Raw genomic sequence first — 23,113 nt, forward strand, 5'->3', positions numbered from 1 at the left:
GTGAGCACTCCAGGTTAGGTCCTCCATTATGGTAACACCCAGGAACCTAAAGCTGGCCACCCGCTCCACACGGTCTCCACTGATGATCAGGGGCTGAATGTCTACTATAAGCTCCTTGGTCTTAGTAATGTTGAGAGCCAGATTATTGTCTGTGCACCACAAAGACAACTGCTCCATCTCATCCCGGTAGGCAGATTCGTCCCCTTCGGAGATAAGCCCCACCGATGTATAAAGAGCTAGATGTTGCCTATTCAATTTAAATTTTTGTAGTTGGACCCGAACAGAGCATTACTCCTTTCTTTCTTTCTTTCTTTCTTTCTTTCTTTCTTTCTTTCTTTCTTTCTTTCTTTCTTTCTTTCTTTCTTTCTTCCTTCCTTCCTTCCTTCCTTCCTTCCTTCCTTCCTTCCTTCCTTCCTTCCTTCCTTCCTTCCTTCTTTCTTTCTTTCTTTCTTTCTTTCTTTCTTTCTTTCTTTCTTTCTTTCTTTCTTTCCTTCTTTCCTTCTTTCCTTCTTTCCTTCCTTCCTTCCTTCTTTTTCTCATCCATTCTTCTTTCTTGCTCTTTGCTTGCTTGGAAGTGATGCCGGTTGTATAGGTCAAATGGAAAGTCCGTTAGTTTCGTAAACCTTGCGGAATTAAGTTTAATTAGTAAAATCAATCATTTTATTTTCATAGAGCTTCCCCCCCCCAAGCGTAGAGCTTCTGGCCGGTAAATAGAACTGTTTATGTAATCTTTGGAAACGTGGAAGTTTCTCAGATTGGTTCCACATGGAGGTGAGAATCCCCAGGTTGAACGAATGGGCAGACTAGCATAATATACAAATGTTTTGTCCATGTCTACAATTTCTTTTCCTATCAAATCTTCCTTTGGGAAAGCTAGTCTTAAATTCAGGTTCACATAAACGCGGACCGTTTTACTCAGTAATAATCCATCCCAGCTAAAATGTAAATTGACTTTGGAATATCTGCTCGGCTTCTTTCTGCAACTTCTTTTTGCCGTTATGCATTGCAGAATTTCTGTTTCTGCTCCAAATTTCATTCCGATGGCTGAAATGTCCATCAGGTTGATTACATCAATATTTAGGCTGTCTCATAAGTGCAGCACATTTTACTCAGTAATGGTTTCAGCTAAAATTTAATGCTTGACTCTTATTGTAGCTTATATTGCAGTTATAAATTGCAGAATTTACATATGGGCTGAAAGTTTTATTCTTGTTTTTGACGGCCCAAATGTCAATCAGGTTGATTACATCAATATTTAGGTTGCCTCATAAAACCAGTACATTTTTACTCAGTAATGGTTTCAGCTAAAATTTAATGCTGGACTCTTCGTGTAACTTATATTGCAGTTTATGCATTGCAGAATTTATATATCTCCTGAAAGTTTTATTCTTGTTTTCTGACGGCCCAAATATCAATCAGGTTGATTACATCAATATTTAGGTGGTCTCATAAAAGCAGTCTAAGGGATGCGGTGGCTCAGTGGGTTAGGACGCTGAGCTTGTCGATCAGAAGGTCAGCAGTTTGGCGGGTCGAATCCCGAGTGCTGCGTAGCAGAGTGAGCGCCTGTTTCTCATCCCAGCTTCTGCCAACCTAGCAGTTCGAAAGCACATAAAAATGCAAGTAGAAAAATAGGGACCACTCCGGTGGGAAGGTAACAGCGTTCCGTGCGCCTTTGGTGTCTAGTCATGCCGGCCACATGACCACGGAGACGTCTTCGGACAAACGCTGGTTCTTCGGCTTTGAAACGGAGATGAGCACTGGCCCCTAGAGTCGGAAACGACTAGCACGCATGTGCGGGGGAACCTTTACCTTTACCTTTTATAAAAGCAGTACATTTTTTGCTCAGTAATGATTTCAGCTAAAATTTAATGCTGGACTCTTCAGGTAACTTATATTGCAGTTTATGCGTTGCAGAATTTATTCTTGTTTTATTCTTGTTTTCTGATAGCCCAAATGTCAATCAGGTTGATTGCATCAATATTAAGGTTGTCCATCCGGACATCAATTATACATTGCTGCTGAAATATTTATTGTTTCTATTAGAAACACCGGGCATTGAAGTACACGGTGATACTGTCCCAGCCGATAGTTAAGCTGGCGACAAGGTGTCTGCCCCAAAGCTCAGGTTTAGCTTTGGAAATGATACACATTATTCTTTCCACCAGAAACTTAATGAGAGCAATTAATCAACAATTTCTCTTCTCCCAGCTTCACAATCCCATTAAAAAAAACACCACACAGATCTAAAGGCAGATACCAACGCACCGTCAGCTACCTCCTTTTTTTTTTTTTTTAGCAACCACAATGGATCCCAAAATTTCTATTGCTAAGTGACACAGGTTAAGCGAGTTCACCTTTCTCGCCCTCGTTGTTAAGTGAATCGCTGCAGCGGATAGGTCAGTGACACGGCGGTTAAGGGAACCTGCCTTTCCCCCCGTTGACCTTGCTCATCAGGAGGACGCCAAAGGGGATCACGTGAACCTCCGGGAGGCGGCCGTCCGTCATAAATACGAGCCCCTTGCCCAAGCGTCTGAATTTTGATCACGCGATCGTGCGGATGCCGGAAAAGTCGCAAGTGTGTGAAAACGGATCATAAGTCGCTTTTTTTTTTTTTACTGCTGTTGTAACTTTGAACGGTCACTAAATAAATTGTTGTAAGTTGAGGACTACTTATACATCTCTGTTATCATTAGAAGGCATTTGACTGAGCAAAACTCCAGGGGTTTACTGTGAGGTTTAGTGGGATGTTAAGATTTCTCCTTCTCTTGTTTTCATCTGGTCTTCTCCCCTCGTAAAAAACTTACTCAAAGCTAAGTAGATATGAAGGTTACTCCCTGACGGGCACACCTGCAAATGCCCAGGTCAAGATGTTCTTGGCGCTCGTCCCCAAAACAAGCTTGTGATCAAAACAAAGAGAAACTTAGCATCTAAAATGAAGTTGGGGATTCTTATAAAGGTAGTCCTCAACTTACAGAAGCCCGTTTAGCGACCGTTCGAAGTTACAACAGCCCTGGTGAAAGGTGACATCTGACCATTTTTCACATTTACGACCATTTGCAGCGGCCCCCGTGGTCCCGGGATTTACATTCGGATGCTTGAAAACTGTTTCGTATTTATGACGGTGGCCAGTGTCCCAGGGATCACGTGATCCCTTTTTGTGACCTTCTAACCAGCAGAATCGATAGGGGAAGCCAGATTGACTTAACAGTCGTGTAACAACGGCAGGGGATCCACTGCACAAGTGTGGCAAGGAAAGGTCGTGAAAGGGGGCAAAATTCACTTAGCAGATCTCTCACTTAGCAAGAGAAACCGTGGGCTCGATTGTAGCCATAAGTCGAGGACCTACTAGTAGTGGAAGGAAGAACATTTAGCAAAGGTAAGAAAATATGGAGAGGAGTAGCATACCACACTGTAATGCTGTAAACCATTAGGTGGAACTTTTTGTGGCGTCTTCAATTTTTGTGACTGATTATTTGTTGTCCACTTCTCTGTCTGCTATAATAATAGTGTGACGCACATGCATTTGTGCATATCGCCTTTGTGCATATATCACAAAAATGATGTTGAGAGTTTGGAAAAAAATTCAGAGAAGAGCAACTAAGATGATCCAAGGCCTGGAGACCAAAATATACGAAGAACGTCTGCGGGATTTGGGTCTGGCTAGCCCAGGGGTAGGCAACCGTGGCTCTTTTATGACTCGTGGACTTCAACTCCCAGAATTCCTGAGCCAGCCATGCTGAGGGGAAAGGGAGAGGTTTCCAAGCTGAGCCATGCTGGCTCAGGAATTCTGGGAGTTGAAGTCCACGAGTCATAAGAGAGCCAGGGTTGCCTACCCCTGGCCTAGGCCTAGGCCGCTTTATGACTTGTGGACTTCAGCTCCCAGAATTCCTGAGCCAGCCACGCTGAGGGAAAAGGGAGAGGTTTCCAAGCTGAGCCATGCTGGCTCAGGAATTCTGGGAGTTGGTCCACAAGTCATAAAAGAGCCAAGGTTGCCTATCCCTGGGCTAGTCTAAAGAAAAGAAGAAATAGGGGAGACATGATAGCAGTATAGGGGCTGCCACAAGGCAGAGGAGGCCAGGTTGTTCATCAAAGCACCAGAGGGAAGGACGAGAAATAATGGCTGAAAACTGATCAAAGAGAGAAGCAACCTGGAATTAAGGAGAAACTTCCTGACAGTGAGAACAATCAACCAGTGGAACAGCTTGCCACCAGAAATTGTGGGGGCTCCATCACTGGAGATTTTTAAGAAGAGGCTAGACAGTCACTTGTCTGAGATGGTCTAGGTTCTCCTGCTTGAGCAGGGGGCTGGACTAGAAGACCTCCCAAGGTGCCTTCCAGCTCTGTTCTATTCTCTCTATTCTCTCTATATGCATGCTTTAAAACTAGACCCTAATAATAGCTAATATAAATAAGATCCTGGACAGCCTACGGCCATTGCATTCTATATTACCAAGGTATCTTGACTGGAAGAGCTGAAGCCCTCGGTTGCACGTGGTTCATGGAAGAAAAAATCATGAGCTGCAGCAATTTCCAGCCAAGCCTGCAGAGACGCTTTCTGTTTATTTCTGCTTTCAAAACTGTTTATGTGCACAGCGATAGATCCAAAAAAGGAACTCTTTCCTTCTGCAAAAGCCTACTCACAGGAAATGCCACTGGAATAGAATAGCATTGGGGGTTTTAATGGGGTTTTTATACTGTTATTGTTTTTATCTGGGCGATTATTTAATTCCTTTTAATTTTTGTATTCTCTATTTATATATGCCCTGTTCACCGCCGTGAGTCCTTTGGGAGAAGGGCGGTATACAAATTTAATAAAAGTAAAAAAAGTAAAAAGTAAGCATTGGATGAGGAAATGTAAAGAAATTGTTGAAACTGCCTTGTCCAATGGAAGCCGGTTGAAACTCACGCTGGCTTTGATCCCAAATGCAGGAGGTCTTTGACTTACGAGTGCAATTCAGCCCCAAATTTCCTTTGCTAATTTATGTCGCCAAGTGAGACAGTTGTTAATTGACTAAGTGACATCATTGCCCCATTTTACGACCGTTTGGCCCCGGTTGCTAAGTGAACCACTGCTGTTGTAAAGTGAGGAACACAGTCGTTAAGGGAATCTGGCTTCCTCCATTGACGTTGCTTCTCAGAAGGTCACAAAAGAGGATCACGGGCCCCTGGGATACTGCAACCGTCGTAAATATGAATCAGTTACCAAGCGTCTGAATTTCGATCCTGGGACCGTGGGGATGCTGCAACGGTCATCAGTGTAAAAAACGGTCATAAGTCACTTTTTTCAGCGTTGCTTTTACTTCGAATAGTCTCTAAACAAAATTGTTGTAAGTCAAGGACTACCTCTAGAGAAATTGCAGTGTTGACATATTTCTAACTTGTCTTCACCTTTCAGGTTTTCAAGTCGCAGGGCAAGAATCTTCACGAAATCCAAAACGTAAAAATAATTGGGGTCATTTTATCTGCTCAAAAGTTTGTTTGCCGTGCAGTACGGAGTATAAAACTCTTTATCGGTTTGTTTTGAGCGGATAATTTTATTTGTTTCTCAACCGCGACTTTCTGCTAAGGGTAGCAGCTAAGCCAGTGAGCTGGCTAAGGGTAAATGTTTTTCTATAACTTCCACAGCAGCGTGGGAAATAGATCAAAGGAAGAACATAGCGATGATAGTAAAGAACGGATAAGAAATAGTATTTTTCCATTTCTTCTCTTACCACGCAGATAGACCTTGACTTATAACAGGGGCCTGGCTGGCTGAGGAATTCTGGGAGTTGAAGTCCACAAGTCTTAAAGTTGCCAAGTTTGGAGACCCCTGGATTATAAACCACAGTTCAGACCGGAAATTCAGTCTTTGAACAAGCAGTCGTTAAGATGCCTATGGGATTGCTTTGCTCAGTGACTAGAATCCAGGCTTATCTTAGTTGCAGCAATAAACGGGTTGTTAAATGGAGCCCCCATCTCCATGCCACTTGGCCTGGGAGGCACTGACTTATTTTATGTCCTACCGTGCCCAGGTCCACGTAACCTTTCCCTTTTTTAACATCGTGTGAAGTGTTAGTACCATTTTACAATGCCTTGGTAAGACCGCACTTGGAATACTGCATCCAATTTTAGTCACCACGATATAAAAAAAAAGACGTTGAGACTCTAGAAAGAGTGCAGAGAAGAGCAACAAAGATGATTGGGGCGGGGCTGGAGGCCAAAACACATGAAGAGCAGTTGCTGGAATTGGGTTTGTCTTGTTGTTGTTGTTAGCTGCGAAGTCGTGTCCGACCCATCGCGACCCTGTGGACAATGTTCCTCCAGGCCTTCCTGTCCTCTACCGTCTTCTGGAGTCCATTTAAGCTCACGCCTACCGCTTCAGTGACTCCATCCAGCCACCTCATTCTCTGTCGTCCCCTTCTTCTCTTGCCCTCCACCTTTCCCAGCATGAGGCTCTTCTCCAGGGAGTCCTTCCTTCTCCTTAGGGGGCCAAAGGATTTGAGTTTGGGTTTGTCTAGTCTAGTGAAAAAAGAACCAGGGGAGACATGGTAGCAGTCTTCCAATATCTAAGGGGCTGCCACAAAGAAGAGGGGGTCAGCCTATTCTCCTAAGCATCAGAAAGCAGAACAAGAAGCAATGGATGGAAGCTAATCTTGGTGAGAACCAACCTAGAATTAAGGAGAACTTTCCCGACGGTGAGAAGAATTAATCAATGGAACGACTTGCCTCCAGATGTTGTGGGTGCTCCATCACTAAAGGTTTCTAAGAAGAGATGGTTTGGGTATCGTTTCCTTCCCCCATCCTTCCTGTTGACGGAGAGAGAGGGCAAGTCAACTTGTGGTGTTTGGGAAAGTCTGCTCACATCTGGGCTCATGACAAAAACTAGACATAGGTTACCTCCTCGAGGTTAAGGTAGCATGGTTTTATGACCCACCACAGATGCTACATCTACTCCATACTACTACATCACTGGAAGCGTTTAAGAAGAGATTGGGTAGCCATTTGTCTGAAATGGTAGAGGGTCTCCTGCTAGAGCAGGGGTTTGGACTAGAAGACCTCCAAGGTCCCTTCCAACTCTGTTTTTCTGTAGCCCGGTTGAGCTTTTCTCTCTGTGTGGAAGTGAACGCCTCCATGGAGCTGCAGAAATGGTGATCAGGACTTCCAGATCTGAATCCTGTTTCTGCAGCTCGGCTGACAGGGCTGAATTCCATTTGGCAGGCAGCTCTTTGAGAGGAGAAAAAAGGTGATCCCTCAGCTAACTCCCAGCTGCGTCTGGCCAAGTAACGCATCTGAAATGGAACTGAGGTAATTTAGAAGCCCGCTCATAATGGAATTCCAATTGCACCAGTCATCAACATGTTGGTTTAAGCTAATAACATTCCCGCACACCGTCTGATAGTCTGACTCAGCAACAGCCAGTTATAAATATTAAATATTCTATTGAAGGAATAGAATTACACAGGAGTCAAGCAATGGGTGGCTGACATAGCTCATTTTTAGTTATCATAAAAAAGCAATTGTACGATGACTGGATAATTACACGGTTTCTCTTCCTTCAGATGTCAAAGTCTGATGTCGGTTGAAGTATACACAAGGTTGTTTTTAGTCAGCTTTTGCCCCAGTGTTTTCATTATACAGGCAGTCCTCAACTTACAACAGCATCCAGCTAGTAAATGCTCAGTTCCATCCAGTTGCCCCAATTCTATCCCAAATTAAAGGATGATGGGGTCGTAAAAAATGAGTTTTTCAATAGATTTTGTTATCTTTCGGTGTGAACCCCGTTACAGATAATTATTTAACTGCCCGCGTAAATCTCAGCGTTCATACAAGAAGACTGATCCATCTCCTCGTAGTTTACCAGAGGCAGAATTTTAGTTCCATCTCTTACGACACCCGACATCTATTGCCTATTAGAGTGAGAAGCTGAAAAAACTTGAAAACAGGATTTAATCGAAAAGGAAGATGAATGCTTTAATAGAAAAAATATATATGACATACAGCATGTTTTAAAAAAGAAAGGTTAACGTGTAGAATATGCCTTGTAAATCTACTGTAGAGTCTTCAGTCTTTTAATGAAATGTTATGAAATTACTAAATTCAGTAGTACTAAACTGAAATGTAATATGTTCATTTGCAAACTCTGTGGTAAACCACAAGTTTCTATTCTTCCTTCTTTGTCTAAAGATAACAATTGTAGATAACATGACACATAAATAATTTCCAAATTCTTGAAGCGTCTCTGAAATGGTGGCGATCCTTTAATTTTTTACTGTAAAGAAATCAGCACAGGAAAGAGTCAAAACTGCCTTTCATGTTTTATCTAGCACTCCTGAAATTGTTTTATTTCACCATCTGTAACACCAAACTGTGTACGGATAGAATAAATTATTATCTAGCACAATCTTGAATTATATCTAGAACAATCTGGGGGCAGCTCTTGAGAGGGATGGAGGATCCTGGAACAATACAGTTTATAGAAATGTGTAGATTCTTCTTTTATTTGTATATATTTATTTTTTTTATTCCTGTTTGAACATAGAGCATGAAATATTTTTTTATTAGTGACTGTAAATTATGGATTTTGGCACATTAATCAGTTATCTGTTTTACAAGGAAGCAGAATCTACAGATGGATGGAGATATAGTAGATAGATAGTTAGAAAGAAAGAAAAGAGTGAATGGGTGGATAGATAGATAGGATGGAGAAATATACAGTGGATAGATATAGTAGTTAAATATAGGAGATAGAGAGAGATAGTAGATAGATATAGTAGACAAATATAAGATAGATAGATTAGATAGATAGATGATGGATAGATATAGTAGATATAGTAGAGAAGCAACCTAGAACTAAGGAGAAACTTCCTGACAGTTAGAACAATTAACCAGTGGAACAACCTGCCCTCCAGAAGTGGTGAATGCTCCAACACTGGAAGTTTTTAAGAAGAGATTGGAAAGACATTTGTCTGAAATGGTATAGGGTTTCCTGCCTGAGCAGGGGCTTGGACTAGATGACCTCCAAGGTCCCTTCTTCTTCTTCTTCTTCTTCTTCTTCTTCTTCTTCTTCTTCTTCTTCTTCTTCTTCTTCTTCTTCTTCTTCTTCTTCTTCTTCTTCTTCTTTTCTTCTTCTTATTATTATTATTTAGAAAATACATAATTAGATAGATAAAAAATAGATGGGTGGATAGATAGGATGGAGAAATAGATATAGTAGATAGATATAGTAGTTAAATATAGTAGAGATAGTAGATAGATATAGTAGATAAATATAAGATAGATAGATGGATGGTTAGATGGATAGATAGAGATAAATATAGTAGATATAGAATATAGATATAGATAGATCCTATGCACAACAAAGGATAGCAATTTTTCTTTCTTTCTGAGGACTATCTTAGTAGGAGCAATTCTTAGATGTTTATTTCATTTAACCAGGAGTTAACTAAAAGCAACGTATTCAAGTGTACTGCCCTGTCTATTTACTATAATGCAGTTCCTTGAATTTGTTTGATGGGTTGATTGATTATGTGCCATCAAGTTGTTTTTGATTTCTAGCGACGTAGATAGATTTTTCTCCATGACAATCTTATGTCCCTAACTGGATTTTTTCAAGACTTCGAACAGTGCACCCATCGCCACTACAATGCAGTCTCTTGAACTGAGCAGTCTTCTGAGTCAAATGTTTTAATAGGACTTCTATGATTGTGGGACAATGCTGTTGCTTTCTTTGGCCCATTTTACGAATTCGGAGTCCAGCCTCTAAGTATCCCAAGAGTCACCCTCTCAAATACCGTTAATTCGGAGTCCCGGTAACATCAGCTGGGTGCTGCCACCTATTGGAGCAGTGTGGATGACGCAGAAAAGACATTTTATAATTACGATTTGCAACACACTTAGCTAGGAGTCATAAACCAAAACACCGTCATGCTGTTAAAACAGATAAATGTGATTTATTATCAGCTCTTCTGTTTAAACAGCTATACTACGGGCAAAGCTTCAGTTTGTAACTGCTAAACTGGTTTTTTTTTAATTTTTAAAGGGCAGATTTAAATTAGTCAAATGTATTTAAGCTGGTTCATCTCTTTGATTTGCAGCTTTTTTTTCTACATCTAATATGTATGTATATGTAGAGATGCGCTATTTTGGACGTTGTGTCAAATTTGCCTTCTGCAATGATTTAATATTTTGCTATGCCATATTTTAATTAAATCCTTTTTTTTCCTTTATAGATTGGGGCTTACGATCAGCAAATATGGGAAAAATCTGTTGAACAAAGAGAAATCAAGGTAAATTTCAGACTTCAGTACTTTTATAGCAACACTTTCCTTAATAAATTTCTTTTACACTGGTTAAGAAAAGCAAGAGTTTTTGCGCAAAAACGTCTAATCTTTACCATGATGTTTAGTGTTGAGGATTATTAGCACTGCTTACCTGTTCCATAATAAGCTTATCTACAACCAATAATACGTTTGATATTGTCAATTCAGTTTTAGATATTTGCATACTGACTTTCCTGCTCTGGTTAATGACCACGATAAACTTTTCCAAGTTTCGGTAACACATTTAGAACTCCTTTTCAAAGGATGCGTTTTATGGAAATGCTTGCAGATGGAATAAGCTTCGCGCAGCTTCCTTTATTAACTTTTTGAAGAAGTCCTATCAAATTCTGAACGTGACCCACAGAAAATTATTTGGGGAAAAAAAAAAAACCAACTGTGGAGAGTCAAGCACTTTTCAAAGATCCTGCTTGAAAGATTTCTACCACATTTCCTTACGAAGTGATAAGATTTATTCTGCTGATTCTTACAGATTTGCAGCAGTTTTACTAGTTTTAAATCCGCTTTTCTCCTGCTGAAATGAAACATTGGCAGAAGGCATCAAGAACAGGAAGGGAAATTATAGGATTTGAACATCTGTATAGGTTTTATGTCCACCTGATAAACGGCACCACAGTTTGCCTGCTGTGGGTACCTCTATAAAAGCTCCTGCATTGGTGTCGAAAATTACATTTCTCTCTCTTTAAAAAAAATCCAAACGCTGACAAAAATATTGCTGGGTTTAGTCAATGTTGCTTGCCTGTCATTTCATTCGTGCTCTCTTATCGTAAACTTTCCTGTGACTTTTGTCAGTTTTAGTTTATTGTCTCCTGGTCACTTTTTCATCCTGTTATTCTTTTGAACAGTTTATTAAATTGGTGAGTATATGATGATGGCCGAAATCTGCATTAAGCAAACAGCTTTCGTAGATTAACTGTCTCTGCATCTTTGCCTCACTAACCAAATCCGCTTAGTATCTGGTGAGCTACAAGCAAACACACTTGAATCTTTAAGGGTCCCTTCCTTCTCAATAAAATAAAATAAATAAAATAAAATAAAATAAAATAAGGCTGCAGTCCTACGCAATTTAGTTCTGAAAAGGTCTTGTTAAACCCCTGAATAAAACTGTACAGGATTGCACCATTAGGTTAACTCTTAGTATTTGTACAGTTTTCCAAACGGCGCAGGAATGTGTACAATAAACTTCATCTTCTATGGCGGAAATTTAAAACTTTGGGATCTAAGCCCAGATTTTGACTTTAAATCATGGTTCAAACCTGTTTGGTGCTTTTTTTAAAAAAAAGATTAGGCATTTTCTTCAGAATAAAATGACTATTTTGAGCCCAAGCAACTTACATCTAAGTTCCACTGGTGCAGTGGAACTTAGATGTAAGTTGCACGGGCTCAAAATAGTCATTTTATTCTGAAGAAAATGCCTAATCTTTTAAAAAAAAAGATTGCTAGGAACAAGTAGCAATACCTTAATAATTAGCCTTTTCTGCAGATTGAGCTAAGCAGGGGTATATGTTTGTTCCCTTAACTCAGTTAAAGAGAACTTAGTTAAGAGTTTCTAATATCTGGAAATGCTTACTTGGTTGGAATTCTCCATATTTCTGAACTGACCCTTCTGCTGTTCTTCTGGAGGGTCAGCAAATTCCATACTATTTTATTGTGTATTTCCTTTCACTGCCTCTCTTTTGACAAACAGATATAAAGGTAGCTAAAGGTTTCTGAAGGGACACGGTGGCTCAGTGGGTTAGGACGCTGAGCTTGTCGATCAGAAGGTTGGCAGTTTGGCGGGTCGAATCCCGAGTGCCGCGTAGCAGAGGGAGCGCCTGTTACTTGTCCCAGCTTCTGCCAACCTAGCAGTTTGAAAGCACGTAAAAATGCAAGTAGAAGAATAGGGACCACTACGGTGGGAAGGTAACAGCGTTCCGTGCGCCTTTGGCGTCTAGTCACGCCGGCCACATGACCACAGACACGTCCTCGGACAAGCGCTGGCTCTTCGGCTTTGAAACGGAGATGAGCACCGGCCCCTAGAGTCAGAAACGACTAGCACACATGTGCGGGGGAATCTTTACCTTTACCTGAGAATTTTGTCTTTATTCTCAGACACCGTGGTTGTGTTCTTGGTTCTCACCTCCTGTGTTGAAACGGAAATGGAACTAAGCAGTGATTGTCTTCGAGTCCGGAGAACAAACTTTAGAAGAGAATATTTATAGCTCAAAGTTGAATCGTGGTGTCCCTGGTTGTTCTCTGAGTTTGGTGCCTTTCTTGCAGACATTTCATTACCAAACTAGGTAACCCCATCAGGGCTCTGTCAGTCTTTTTTTTTATTGAAAAGTTTTACAATACATTTTAAAAAAACAAAACCCTCCCAACCCCCTCCCCTCTCCCCAACCCCCCCAACACCTCACTCCCCTCCCCCTCCCCCCTCCCCGACTTCCCAGAGCTCAATACAGGGTATAAAAATACAAGCAATCATAGTCTACCTTATGCAAACAACAATAAAATATTAAATCTATCGCACTTTAACTCTTATAAAATAACTACAAGCAATATAAATATCACATCAGTACTTATTCAAATGCTCTGTCAGTCTTTAACGGCTTAGCCTGTACGAAATCTGTCCATTCTAATCACCATAATAGATATTGTCTGGAGGCATCTGAAGGTATTTTGCCTCATTTTTCTTTGGATTCAGAAGCTAAGATCAGGAGGGGCAGCATACAATTTGCGTCCTTTCCTTCTTAATTTTATCAGATTTATCAGCTGTTTCGATTCACGAAGCAGCCCATGTCAAAAGCCTGCCCTTTCTTAGCTTCATGGGGGGGGGGGGGGGAAATCCTGCTTTTTTCACCTTGGTTAGACATAATACGTTCTTCACACCAGCGTCTAGGCTGACTACCTAATCTGGCTTTCCTTTTTGAGAATGTGGATGTGGTTGTCCCCCCCCCCGCTTTTGTTCGTGGGTGTGTGAAATAAACCTCGGTAGACTTCTCAGAGGTGGCCCTTGAGAAGTCGGCTTCACAGCTTGGGAATGTGAGTCTGTGTTGAGTTACCTGCCCGTTGTTTGCCAGTTTGTGAGCTAATAATTTCACACGCTGGAAGTAGCCATGTCGTAGTGTTCCCAAATCAATAATGGCCTATACCTGTAAGACCCAGCTCTGGGCAAAGGATCCCTTGTTTCAACATTTGGCCAGCGTCAAATTTCTCGTTCTCATTTTTTTATGGGATCAAGGGAAATGCAACAATTTGAGTCCAGCTTTAGAAATTTAGCGCCCCCCCCGTAGAGTGTCTGTAAGGTATGGTGAAAAAAAAGTCAAATTGGCAGTGTGATTGAACCTCCAGTTGTTTTTTTTTAATCTCTATTGCACATGGGGGGCATGAGTGGCGTGGTGGCCTAGTGGTGAAGACGCTTGCCTCCCACTTGGAAGGTTGAGAGTTCAATCCTAGGTAGCGGCAGATAATAACAACAACAACAACAGCAAAACTGTTTCACAAAATCGCGCAAACTGATTACAAAGCTAGACATGACCAAGTTGCTAAACGAATCCACTGGCCATTGTGTAAAAAAATACGACTTGCCTGTGTCCGAAAAGTCGTGGAAACATAGGGTGGAAAAAGTCAAGAATGAGAGGGTGAAGATCTTGTGGGACTTCCAAATGCAGACAGATCGCCATTTGGAACACAACACGCCAGATATCGCAGTCGTAGAGAACCGAAGCGTACAGCTGATTGATATCGCTGTACCAGGAGATGCCAGAGTCGAAGAAAAAGAACTGGAAAAAATTATGAAATACCGCGACCTGGCCATCGAAACTGCGTGATTGTGGATGAAACGTGTAACAGTGATATCCATTGTCATCGGGGCACTGGGAACTATGTCCAAAAACTTTGCAAAATACATCAAGAAATTGCAGCTTTCTGCAGTAACTCCAGCAAAGCTACAAAAAACTGTGCTACTCGGAACATCTTACATTTTAAGGAGATACCTGGTTGATAGCTAGGATGCTGGCAGCAACCCGTTTCAACCATTAGTGCCAGTCAATTTGAGCGTTCCGTTGACTGAGTTTCACGTTTTATGAATAAAAGTTTTATAATAATAATAAAGTTGGAAGGGACCTTGGAGGTCATCTAGTCCAACCCCCTGCTCAGGCAGGAAACCCTACACCATTTCAGACAAGATTTTTCTTTCTCAGGGCGCAAAAAAAAAAAAAATCTGCTGTGAACTCTATGTAGGCATCAGGAAGGGCATCCAGCCAGCAAATGCTCAGCTCCATCCAGTTGTCCCCAAATGAAGGGATTACAGAGTCGTACAAAGAAATGTGGTGCATCTAAAAAGGGGCGGAGCATTGTTCACACCATCCTGGCCGCCATCTTGACGTTTTTCACCACACCCCATGGAATACCCGGCTTATTCAATTTTTTTAAAAAAGTGGTTTGGTGTACTGATTTGGGTGGGATGAGAAGACTTTTTGAAAGCTTAATGGCTTGTTTCAGAAGACCCTGAGACAAGGGTCCCTTCCTGACAGGGTCGGAGACATTTTGGTAAGCTGTTGCCTGCCTCTCCGCTACTCCTGGCAAGTAGCTACTTCCCACTTGGATTTGCTTGCTCTTCCTTGATTGTTTGTTGCTTACCTGCATGCTGTCAGGGCCAAGAAATCAAGAGCCAGGATAGTTCAAGTTCATTAGAGTCAAAGACCAGAGACGAGCTAGGGCAGACTTCAAAAGTAGCCATTGCAATAGCACTTAGACTTCTATACCTCTCCACAGTGCTTTACAGCAGGGCTTTTCAACTTTTTCACCCATTGTACCACTTTTAGGATATGGCAACATCCGAGGACCACCAGTCACCTAGCAAGGTGTCAAAAACTTGATGACAAAAAAAGGAAAAAAAGTGATGTACAGGTAGTCCTCGACTTACAACAGTTCGCTTAGTCACTATTCAAAGTTACAATGGCACTGAAAAAAGTGCCCCCCAAGCCACAGCCGAGCAAGACACCTGCCTGCCCGCCCGGCGGCGCTCTTCCTCCTGTCCGAGGTTTTCGTTGTTGTGAGCATTTCTGTTGAGGATTGGCAGTGGGGGTGGGGTGAGGGGTGTTTGGTTTTTATTCCCCCCCCCCCCCCGTGCTGGGTGGTTGCAGCAGGTTTCGGTCACTTCACATGACCCTGAGACACTGTGACCATTATAAATATGAATCGGTTGCCAAGCATCTGAATGTAAATCAGAAGACCCTGGAGATGCTGCAACATTCCAGCTGATTGGCGCTTTTTCTGGACTTAGCAGAAGTGCCAGGATCAGCACCGAGCTCCAGCTGGAGCCTGGCACTGATCCTGATGCTTCCGTTGAGCCCTGACAGCCCCGAAGAAGCACTGATCCTGGCGCTTCCACTGATCCCTGAAAGCCCTGCAGCTCCAGCCGTCTCTCGCTCAGGCTTGTGCGGTGCTGCCACCGGTTCAGCTCATTCCCCTCCCCTACTACCACTTTTCTAGGATGGTCGCGTACCACCTGCCAGGTGCCAACGTACCACAGGTGGTACCCGTACCACTGGTTGAAAAGCCCTGCTTTACAGCCCTTTCTACAGGTTGATAAGGAACCAATCAAGTGGCTGGTTTGGTTGCGTTGTAATTCCCGGTGTGTGTGTGTGTGTGTGTGTGTGTGTGTTTATTTTGTGACCTTTTAATGTCCTAAACCGCTCGAAGTCACTATGTGTAAGTTGGACAGCCATATATATTTGTTTGATAATAACAAGCTAATTGGAATCATATTTCAGAGAAAAAAATTCTGATAATTTTTTTTGTGGGGAGGGAGGGCAAAGAACAGCCCTCTAAAAGAAGCCTGTGGAAACAACATAGATAAGATAAGATAACCTTTCTTGTCATTTTTTTTTACTGTGAGCACATTGGCGCTCATAAAAAATGAAATGCAGTTGCTTGCTCTCGAAAGTGTACACATCCACAATACACATTTAAGCAGGCGATATACAACATATGTCTAAACCTTCACCCTTTCATAGAAATAACCCATAAATATTAATCCCTGACCATCTTGAATACATTACGGAAAGAGGAAGCTTTAGCGTTCACAAGGTTGACACTGTATGGAACATAACTGTGGCTGAATCTGGAGGTTTTTCTTCGGATACCACGGAGCCCCCTCCTCCCAGAAGGTAACAAGGAAAAACATGTCGTGAAGAGGATGAGTCGTGTCCCAGACAATCTTGCGGACCCTGCTCAAGCAATGCTTGTGTGCTAAGTCCTGGATGGAAGGGAGGAAACTGCCAATGATCTTTTCAGCTGTCCTCATCACTCTGCATTGCCTTCCTGTCCGAAGCAGGGATGCTTCCAAACCAGACTGTGATGACGTATGACAGGATGCTCTCGATCATCCCTCCGTAGAAAGTGGTCAGGACGGGGGAAGGAAGATGGGCTTTTCTCACGCGAAGCAGAAAAGGCAGGCACTTCACCAGGGTCTTGCTGTTAAGCGACTAAAAACCAAAATGGCTTCTTCCCAAAGCTGTAAATCTCATTGGTGGTGAGAATGGGGGATTTGGGCTAATGTTTGGGTAAGATTGAGTATCTACTTCAGTCTCCCTTAATATTTTGAAGGGTTTTGGCACTGGGGAGACCTGATGGTAGTAAATTAAATTTCCTATATTAGCTGCTTTGGTCACTGCGGTACCTGAACTAAAAGACATTAAGCTAGGCAGATATCCTCCTAACATTCTAATGGGGTTATGTTAGAGTTTCTCTTAAATGTCCCTTCATTGCCTGGAGTTATTTATCAAAATAATAATAATAATAATAATAATAATAATAATAATAATAATAATAATAATAATAATAATAATAATAATAATAATAATAATTAAAAACAACAACAACCAGCATGCTAAGTTTCCTAACTGTGGCCATATAGGGCTCGCAACTTGGGAGTCCTCCTAGACTCACAGCTTTCTTTAGAAGACCATATAGTAGCTGTGACTAGGGGGGCCTTCACCCAGGTTCGCCTGGTGCATCAGTTGCGACCCTATCTAGACCAGGATGCCCTGCGTACGGTCACTCATGCGCTCGTGACCTCTCGTTTAGACTACTGCAACGCTCTCTAGATGGGGCTGCCCTTGAGGACCACTCGGAGGCTCCAACTGGTACAGAATGTAGCCGCGAGAGTTGTGTTGGGAGTTTCCCGACACTCCCATGTTACACCTCTGCTCCGCGAGCTGCATTGGCTTCCAGTTGTCTTCCGGGTGAGATTCAAGGTGTTGGTAATGACCTACAAAGCCCTACATGGCATGGGTCCGGAATACCTTGGGGAGCACCTGCGGCTGGCATCAACTTCCCTCCGCCCAGTGCGCTCCCACAGAGAGGGCCTCCTCAGGGAGGAGGACTGGTGGCCCCCAGGGGGAGGGCGTTCTCTGTGGGCGCGCCGGATTTATGGAACCATCTTCCGGTTGAGCTCCGGATGGCGCCTGACCTCCGCTTCTTCCGGCGCGATCTAAAGACTTATCTGTTCGAACAAGCTGGCCTGGCCTGATGGGATGGGGTTGGGTTTTATTAATGTGTTTTAACCTGCTTTTAATGTGTTTTAACTTATTTGTGGGCACCTTGTTTAATCTTTTTTAATTTTTGTATTTTGTCTTTTAATATGTATTGCCCTGTTCACCGCCCTGAGTCCTTCGGGAGAAGGGCGGTATACAAATTAAAATAATAATAATAATAATAATAATAATAATAATAATAATAATAATAATAATAATAATAATAATAATAATAATAATATACAGATCTGAACCCTTTTTACACTGCAGCCTTCCACCAGATAGATTTCAGGCTGCAGTTCAGGGCTGACCCGTATTCCACTTCCAACGTAGTGAAATAACGCATTTTATGCCTCTTGTAGGGTTTGAGAAACAAGCCAAAAAAAACTGGGCACGTGAAGCCCGATCTCATCGACGTGGACCTTGTCAGAGGTAAGACTTGATCTCCTCAACCGGAGATCTCATTTTATTCAATAAGGTGTTAGCTCCATTTTATCATTTTTTTTTTGCATGTTGCAAAAAAAGATGTCGAGACTTTGGAGAAAAAAGTGCAAAGACGAGCAACTCGGATGATTAAAGTACCCGGAGACAAAAACGTATGAAGAATGGTTGCAGGAATTGGGTTTGGCTAGTCTAGAGCAGGGGTAGGCAACCTCGGCTCTTTTATGACTCATGGACTTCAACTCCCAGAATTCCTGAGTCAGCTGACTCAGGAATTCTGGGAGTTGAAGTCCATGAGTCATAAAAGAGCCGAGGTTGCCTACCCCTGGTCTAGAGAAAAGAAGGACTGTGTGTGTGTGTGGGGGGGGGACATGATAGCAGTCTTCCACTATTTGAGGGGCTGCCACAAAGAAGAAAGGGGTCATCAGTCACTTTTTTCAGTGCCGTCGTAACTTTGAACGGACGCTAAACGGACTACCCGTGGTCCACAAAACATGGGACGTAGGAAGAAGAAGCCTTGTGGATGAAAAGTGAACTCTTCTCCATTGTGAGCAGGTTGACAATGGCCTCCTTGCCCTTAGATAGAAAGGCTGGGATCGGTATCAAGGGCAAATCTTATATCTAAATATATATTATATATAAAGGTAGTCCTCAACTTACAACCGTTCAGAATTGTGTAAACAGGATCTAGGACAAAGCAACTGGAAAAGAAGCTTTATATTGGTGTGGTTCTTATTTGCAGGAACATGAGAAAAATGCCTACATTCAATTGTCACGTATTCAAATAATAAGACCTACTGTATATTAATTTAATATTAATTCATTAGTGAGGACGCAGTGGCTCAGTGGGTTAGGACACTGAGCTTGGCGATCAGAAGGTCAGCAGTTTGGCGGGTCGAATCCCGAGTGCCATGTAACAGAGTGAGCGCCTGTTACTCGTCCCAGCTTCTGCCAACCTAGCAGTTCGAAAGCACCTAAAAATGCAAGTAGAAAAATAGGGACCACTACGGTGGGAAGGTAACAGCGTTCCGTGCGCCTTTGGCGTCTAGTCATGGCGGCCACATGACCACAGAGACGTCCTCGGAGAAGCGCTGGCTCTTCGGCTTTGAAACGGAGATGAGCACCGGCCCCTAGAGTCGGAAACGACTAGCACGCATGTGCGGGGGAACCTTTACCTTTACCTTTATATTGATTTAAGGTTGGCAGAGGAGAATATTATTGGAAGAAGAGAAAATCATGCAAAGCCATTATATACGGACGATAGAATTATAAAAATTAACTGTCATTGATTGTTATTTAAATACTAACCCAGAGAACACACTCTTTACCAAATGTTAAAGCGATTATGTTGAAAATCAATAAAAGTCATTGATTTTGCTTCTCTTTAGGATCAGCCTTTGCAAAAGCGAAACCGGAGAGTCCCTGGACATCCTTGACTCGAAAGGGAATTGTCAGAGTTGTTTTCTTTCCCTTTTTCTTCAACTGGTGGCTACAAGTGACCTCCAAAGTTATATTTCTGTGGCTCCTTTTCCTTTATCTTCTTCAAGGTACTTATGGACGAGATCTTCTGCCTAAGAGGTGCCTGGGTTTAAAAAACAACAACAACAACAGCCCTAGCTTCCAGTTCTAGTCTTTGGAGAAACACGTGTCCCAGTAGTTGAATAACACTAAAATAACATATTTAAAATGCCTTTGTCTTAAAGCGTAATAAGGGAATGACAACGTTTAGAACGCTAACGGGTGTAAAAAAGAAACTTGACAGGGTAATAATAATGCAACAGCCCAGATTTCACGATTGTTGACAAGAAAGTGGAAGATAGTGGACACTGCTAGAGACAGCAGGTTAAAAGAGAAAGAACTGGAGAAAATAACAAAATAGAAAAAAAACACAGAAATAGAACAATTGTGGCAAAAGCAAAGCAAAGGTGGCACCGATAATAATAGGCGCTTTGGATGCAAACATCTGAACACCACTGGAATTGACACTATCCTTATCGGTCAATTGCAAAAGGCAGTTTTACTGGTGTGCAGCTGTTGTTGTTGTTAGTTGCGAAGTTGTTTCCGACCCATCGCGACTCCATGTACAACGTTCCTCCAGGCCTTCCTGTCCTCTACCATCTTCTGGAGTCCCTTTAGGCTCACGCCTCTTGCTTCAGCGACTCCATCCAGCCACCTCATTCTCTGTCGTCCCCTTCTTCTCGAGTCCTTCCTTCTCATTAGGTGGCCAAAGTCTTTGAGTTTCAATTTCAGGATCTGGCCTTCTAAAGAGCAGTCAGGGTTGATCTCCTCTAGGACTGACCGGTTTGATCGCCTTGCAGTCCAAGGAACTCGCAGGAGTCTTCTCCAGCACCAGAGTTCAAAGCCTTCAATTCTTTGGCGCTCAGCCTTTCTTATGGTCCAACTTTCACAGCCATACATTGCAACTGGGAAAACCGTGGCCTTGACTATACACACTTTTGTGTGTGCAGCTGCAATCCCACTTAATGTTATTTTTAAAATACACGTTCTGAAATGAGCTCTCCTGAACATTTTAGCTGTGGAAAAAGAACTGTATTTATATATAGGGTGAGATACCGGATAGGTAACAAGTTCTGCCGTACTGCGTGTGTGTGTGTGTGTGTGTGTGTGTGTGTTTGTGTGTGTGTATTTTAAAGGGGTTTTCACTTTATTTAGAGAATGGCCTCCAGCCAAATTAAGAATGGTTAGATACCTTGATTTCAGCGGAAGACTGACATGCCTGTTTAGATCCCCTCCGCCCGGGGATAGGAGCAAGTGGGAAGGTTTTCTGTGGATCGTGATCTTCTGATTAATGAGCTCCTATTCTCTGGTGTAGCCATGAATTGCTTCGCCACTTGCATCCTCTTTCTTTCTTTCCAACAGTGGCTGCAGTCATACTCTTCTTTACAATAGAGAGCCCACACCACATACCTCTGACGGAAGTCATCGGCCCAGCATGGCTCATGCTGCTTCTGGGAACTGTGCACTGCCAGATTGTCTCCACAAGGACCCCCAAGTCATCCGCAAACACCGGAGGGAGAAGGAGGAGGTATTTTTGGGGTGGTGTGACTATTAAAGTTTCAGGTGCATAGGCTTGAGCAATAAATCAGCTCAACTGGAACTTTTAACGCGTGGTCCTGATTCTTTGTGGCCTTTACCGAAATGAAATGACAATGTCATTCGTTGCGTTTAAATTAACAAAGCCGTTTCAGCTTTTCAGTACGTTGACGGATAACTCTGTCCGTAGTTTGGTGCTGTTGTGATTCAGCGTCAGCCTGTGCTCCCAGCAGCTGAGTCCGAGGAATCTGAGGAGGAGGAGGAGGAGGGGTTTGGAGAGCCTTTGGTGTCAGAGGGAGGCTCTGATGCACTGCAGGACCCTCAGCCTGGCCCCTCCAGTCATGCTCCTCATGAGGCTCAGCTGCGTGAGTACGCGGTGTCGGACTCAGAGGAGTCACAGATGAATCTGTTCAAAGACGCTAGAAGCAGAAGGCAATCCAGCAGAGCAGAGCAGAGAAAATCAATGAGGCAACTCAGTGAGAGGAGGAGAAGGCAGTGAGAAGCCACGCCTTGGGACAGATAATAAAAGGGGAAGGTGCGGGCGGGGCTGGTTGCTGAAGGCAACCGTTTGGAGACATTCTAAGGGAATCCTGGTCTGTTCTTGCTAATCTGTTTTAACTCTTGTTTGTTGACTCTTGTTTGATATTTGGAATCATTTATTGAAGGAAATATTCTGTTGCTTTTTGGTTTGAACTGTAAATAAATTTGGGTTGGGTTTTTCCAGCCTATTGACTGTTAAAAAGGAAAAAGGGGTTGTCCCTGACACACCAACAGGGCCGGTTGCAGGCTGGAACAGAACAGGTGCTCGTGAATTACTTTTACCAAACTGTCTCCCATTTTCAATTTCTTCCGATGAAGGAAATTAAGGAAAGCAGCCCACTTGGAAGTGCATCGTGAAGGGGATGGCTCAAGCACGACCGATAACACCCAGGAAGGGACCGTCCAGAGTTACGGCACCAGCAGCTCCTACAGTCTTTGCTCTGTCTTCAAGGAACTCTGGCATGCCACTTCCTTTTTGTCAGGGTGGGTATATTTCATTCAGGCCTTGGTTCATCTTAAAAGGGGCACTGTTCCCTTTCTCCATCCTAATCCTGTGAAAAGGTTTTGAGCACCTGCGACTTTGTTTTCCACCCTTTCGCGTATGCCAACACTGGAAACCAGGAGGAGAAAACTGAGGTAGCAGAGGCCCAAAGTCCATGGGGAAAAAAAATTAGATTCTGCTCTAAATCTGCTAATCATTTTTCAAGCCGAGTTTCTTACTTGGCTCTGGTGGACTTCCTGTTAAATTAGGAAAGGCCTTCCTACTTTTTTCACCTTCCGGGAAATCTCCTTTAATTCCGACAAGCAAGATAAAACAGTTGATATAGTGGTTAAGGCACCTGGCTAGGAAGCAGGAGACTGTGAGTTCCTGCCCCGCCTTAGCCATGACTGGCCCAGTCACCAGGAGAGGGTGAGTTCTAGTTTTGCCTTAGCCACGAAAGCCAGTTGGTGACTTTGGGCCCATCACCAGGTGACTGAGTTCTAGTCCCGCTTTAGCCATGAAAGCCAGCTGGGTGACTTGGGTCCAGTCACCAGGAGAGGGTGAGTTCTAGTTTTGCCTTAGCCACGAAAGCCAGTTGGTGACTTTAGGCCCATCACCAGGTGACTGTGAGTTCGAGTCCCGCCTGAAGCACAAAAGCTGACTGGGTAACTTTGGGCCAATCACCAGGAGACTGTGAGTTCTAGTCCTGCCTGAGGCACAAAAGCCAGCTGGGTGACATTGGGCCAGTCACCAGGAGGCTG

At 42.9% G+C, this 23,113-nt stretch overlaps 1 protein-coding gene across 3 annotated transcripts in view; it reads left to right on the forward strand.

The window, feature by feature from the left end:
• PHTF2 (putative homeodomain transcription factor 2) overlaps positions 1 to 23,113 on the forward strand; it is a 70,028-nt gene that overhangs the window by 28,278 nt on the left and 18,637 nt on the right. For all 3 annotated transcript variants that reach the window (XM_083366272.1, XM_083366273.1, XM_083366274.1), the window contains 5 exons: positions 10,209 to 10,265; positions 18,199 to 18,268; positions 19,666 to 19,824; positions 21,158 to 21,323; positions 22,190 to 22,354. In XM_083366272.1, the coding sequence (XP_083222398.1) occupies positions 10,209 to 10,265; positions 18,199 to 18,268; positions 19,666 to 19,824; positions 21,158 to 21,323; positions 22,190 to 22,354 (617 nt within the window). The remainder of the gene's footprint in view (positions 1 to 10,208; positions 10,266 to 18,198; positions 18,269 to 19,665; positions 19,825 to 21,157; positions 21,324 to 22,189; positions 22,355 to 23,113) is intronic.

Source organism: Vipera ursinii, assembly GCF_947247035.1.
Source record: "Vipera ursinii genome assembly, chromosome: 6".
NCBI lineage: Eukaryota > Metazoa > Chordata > Lepidosauria > Squamata > Viperidae > Vipera > Vipera ursinii.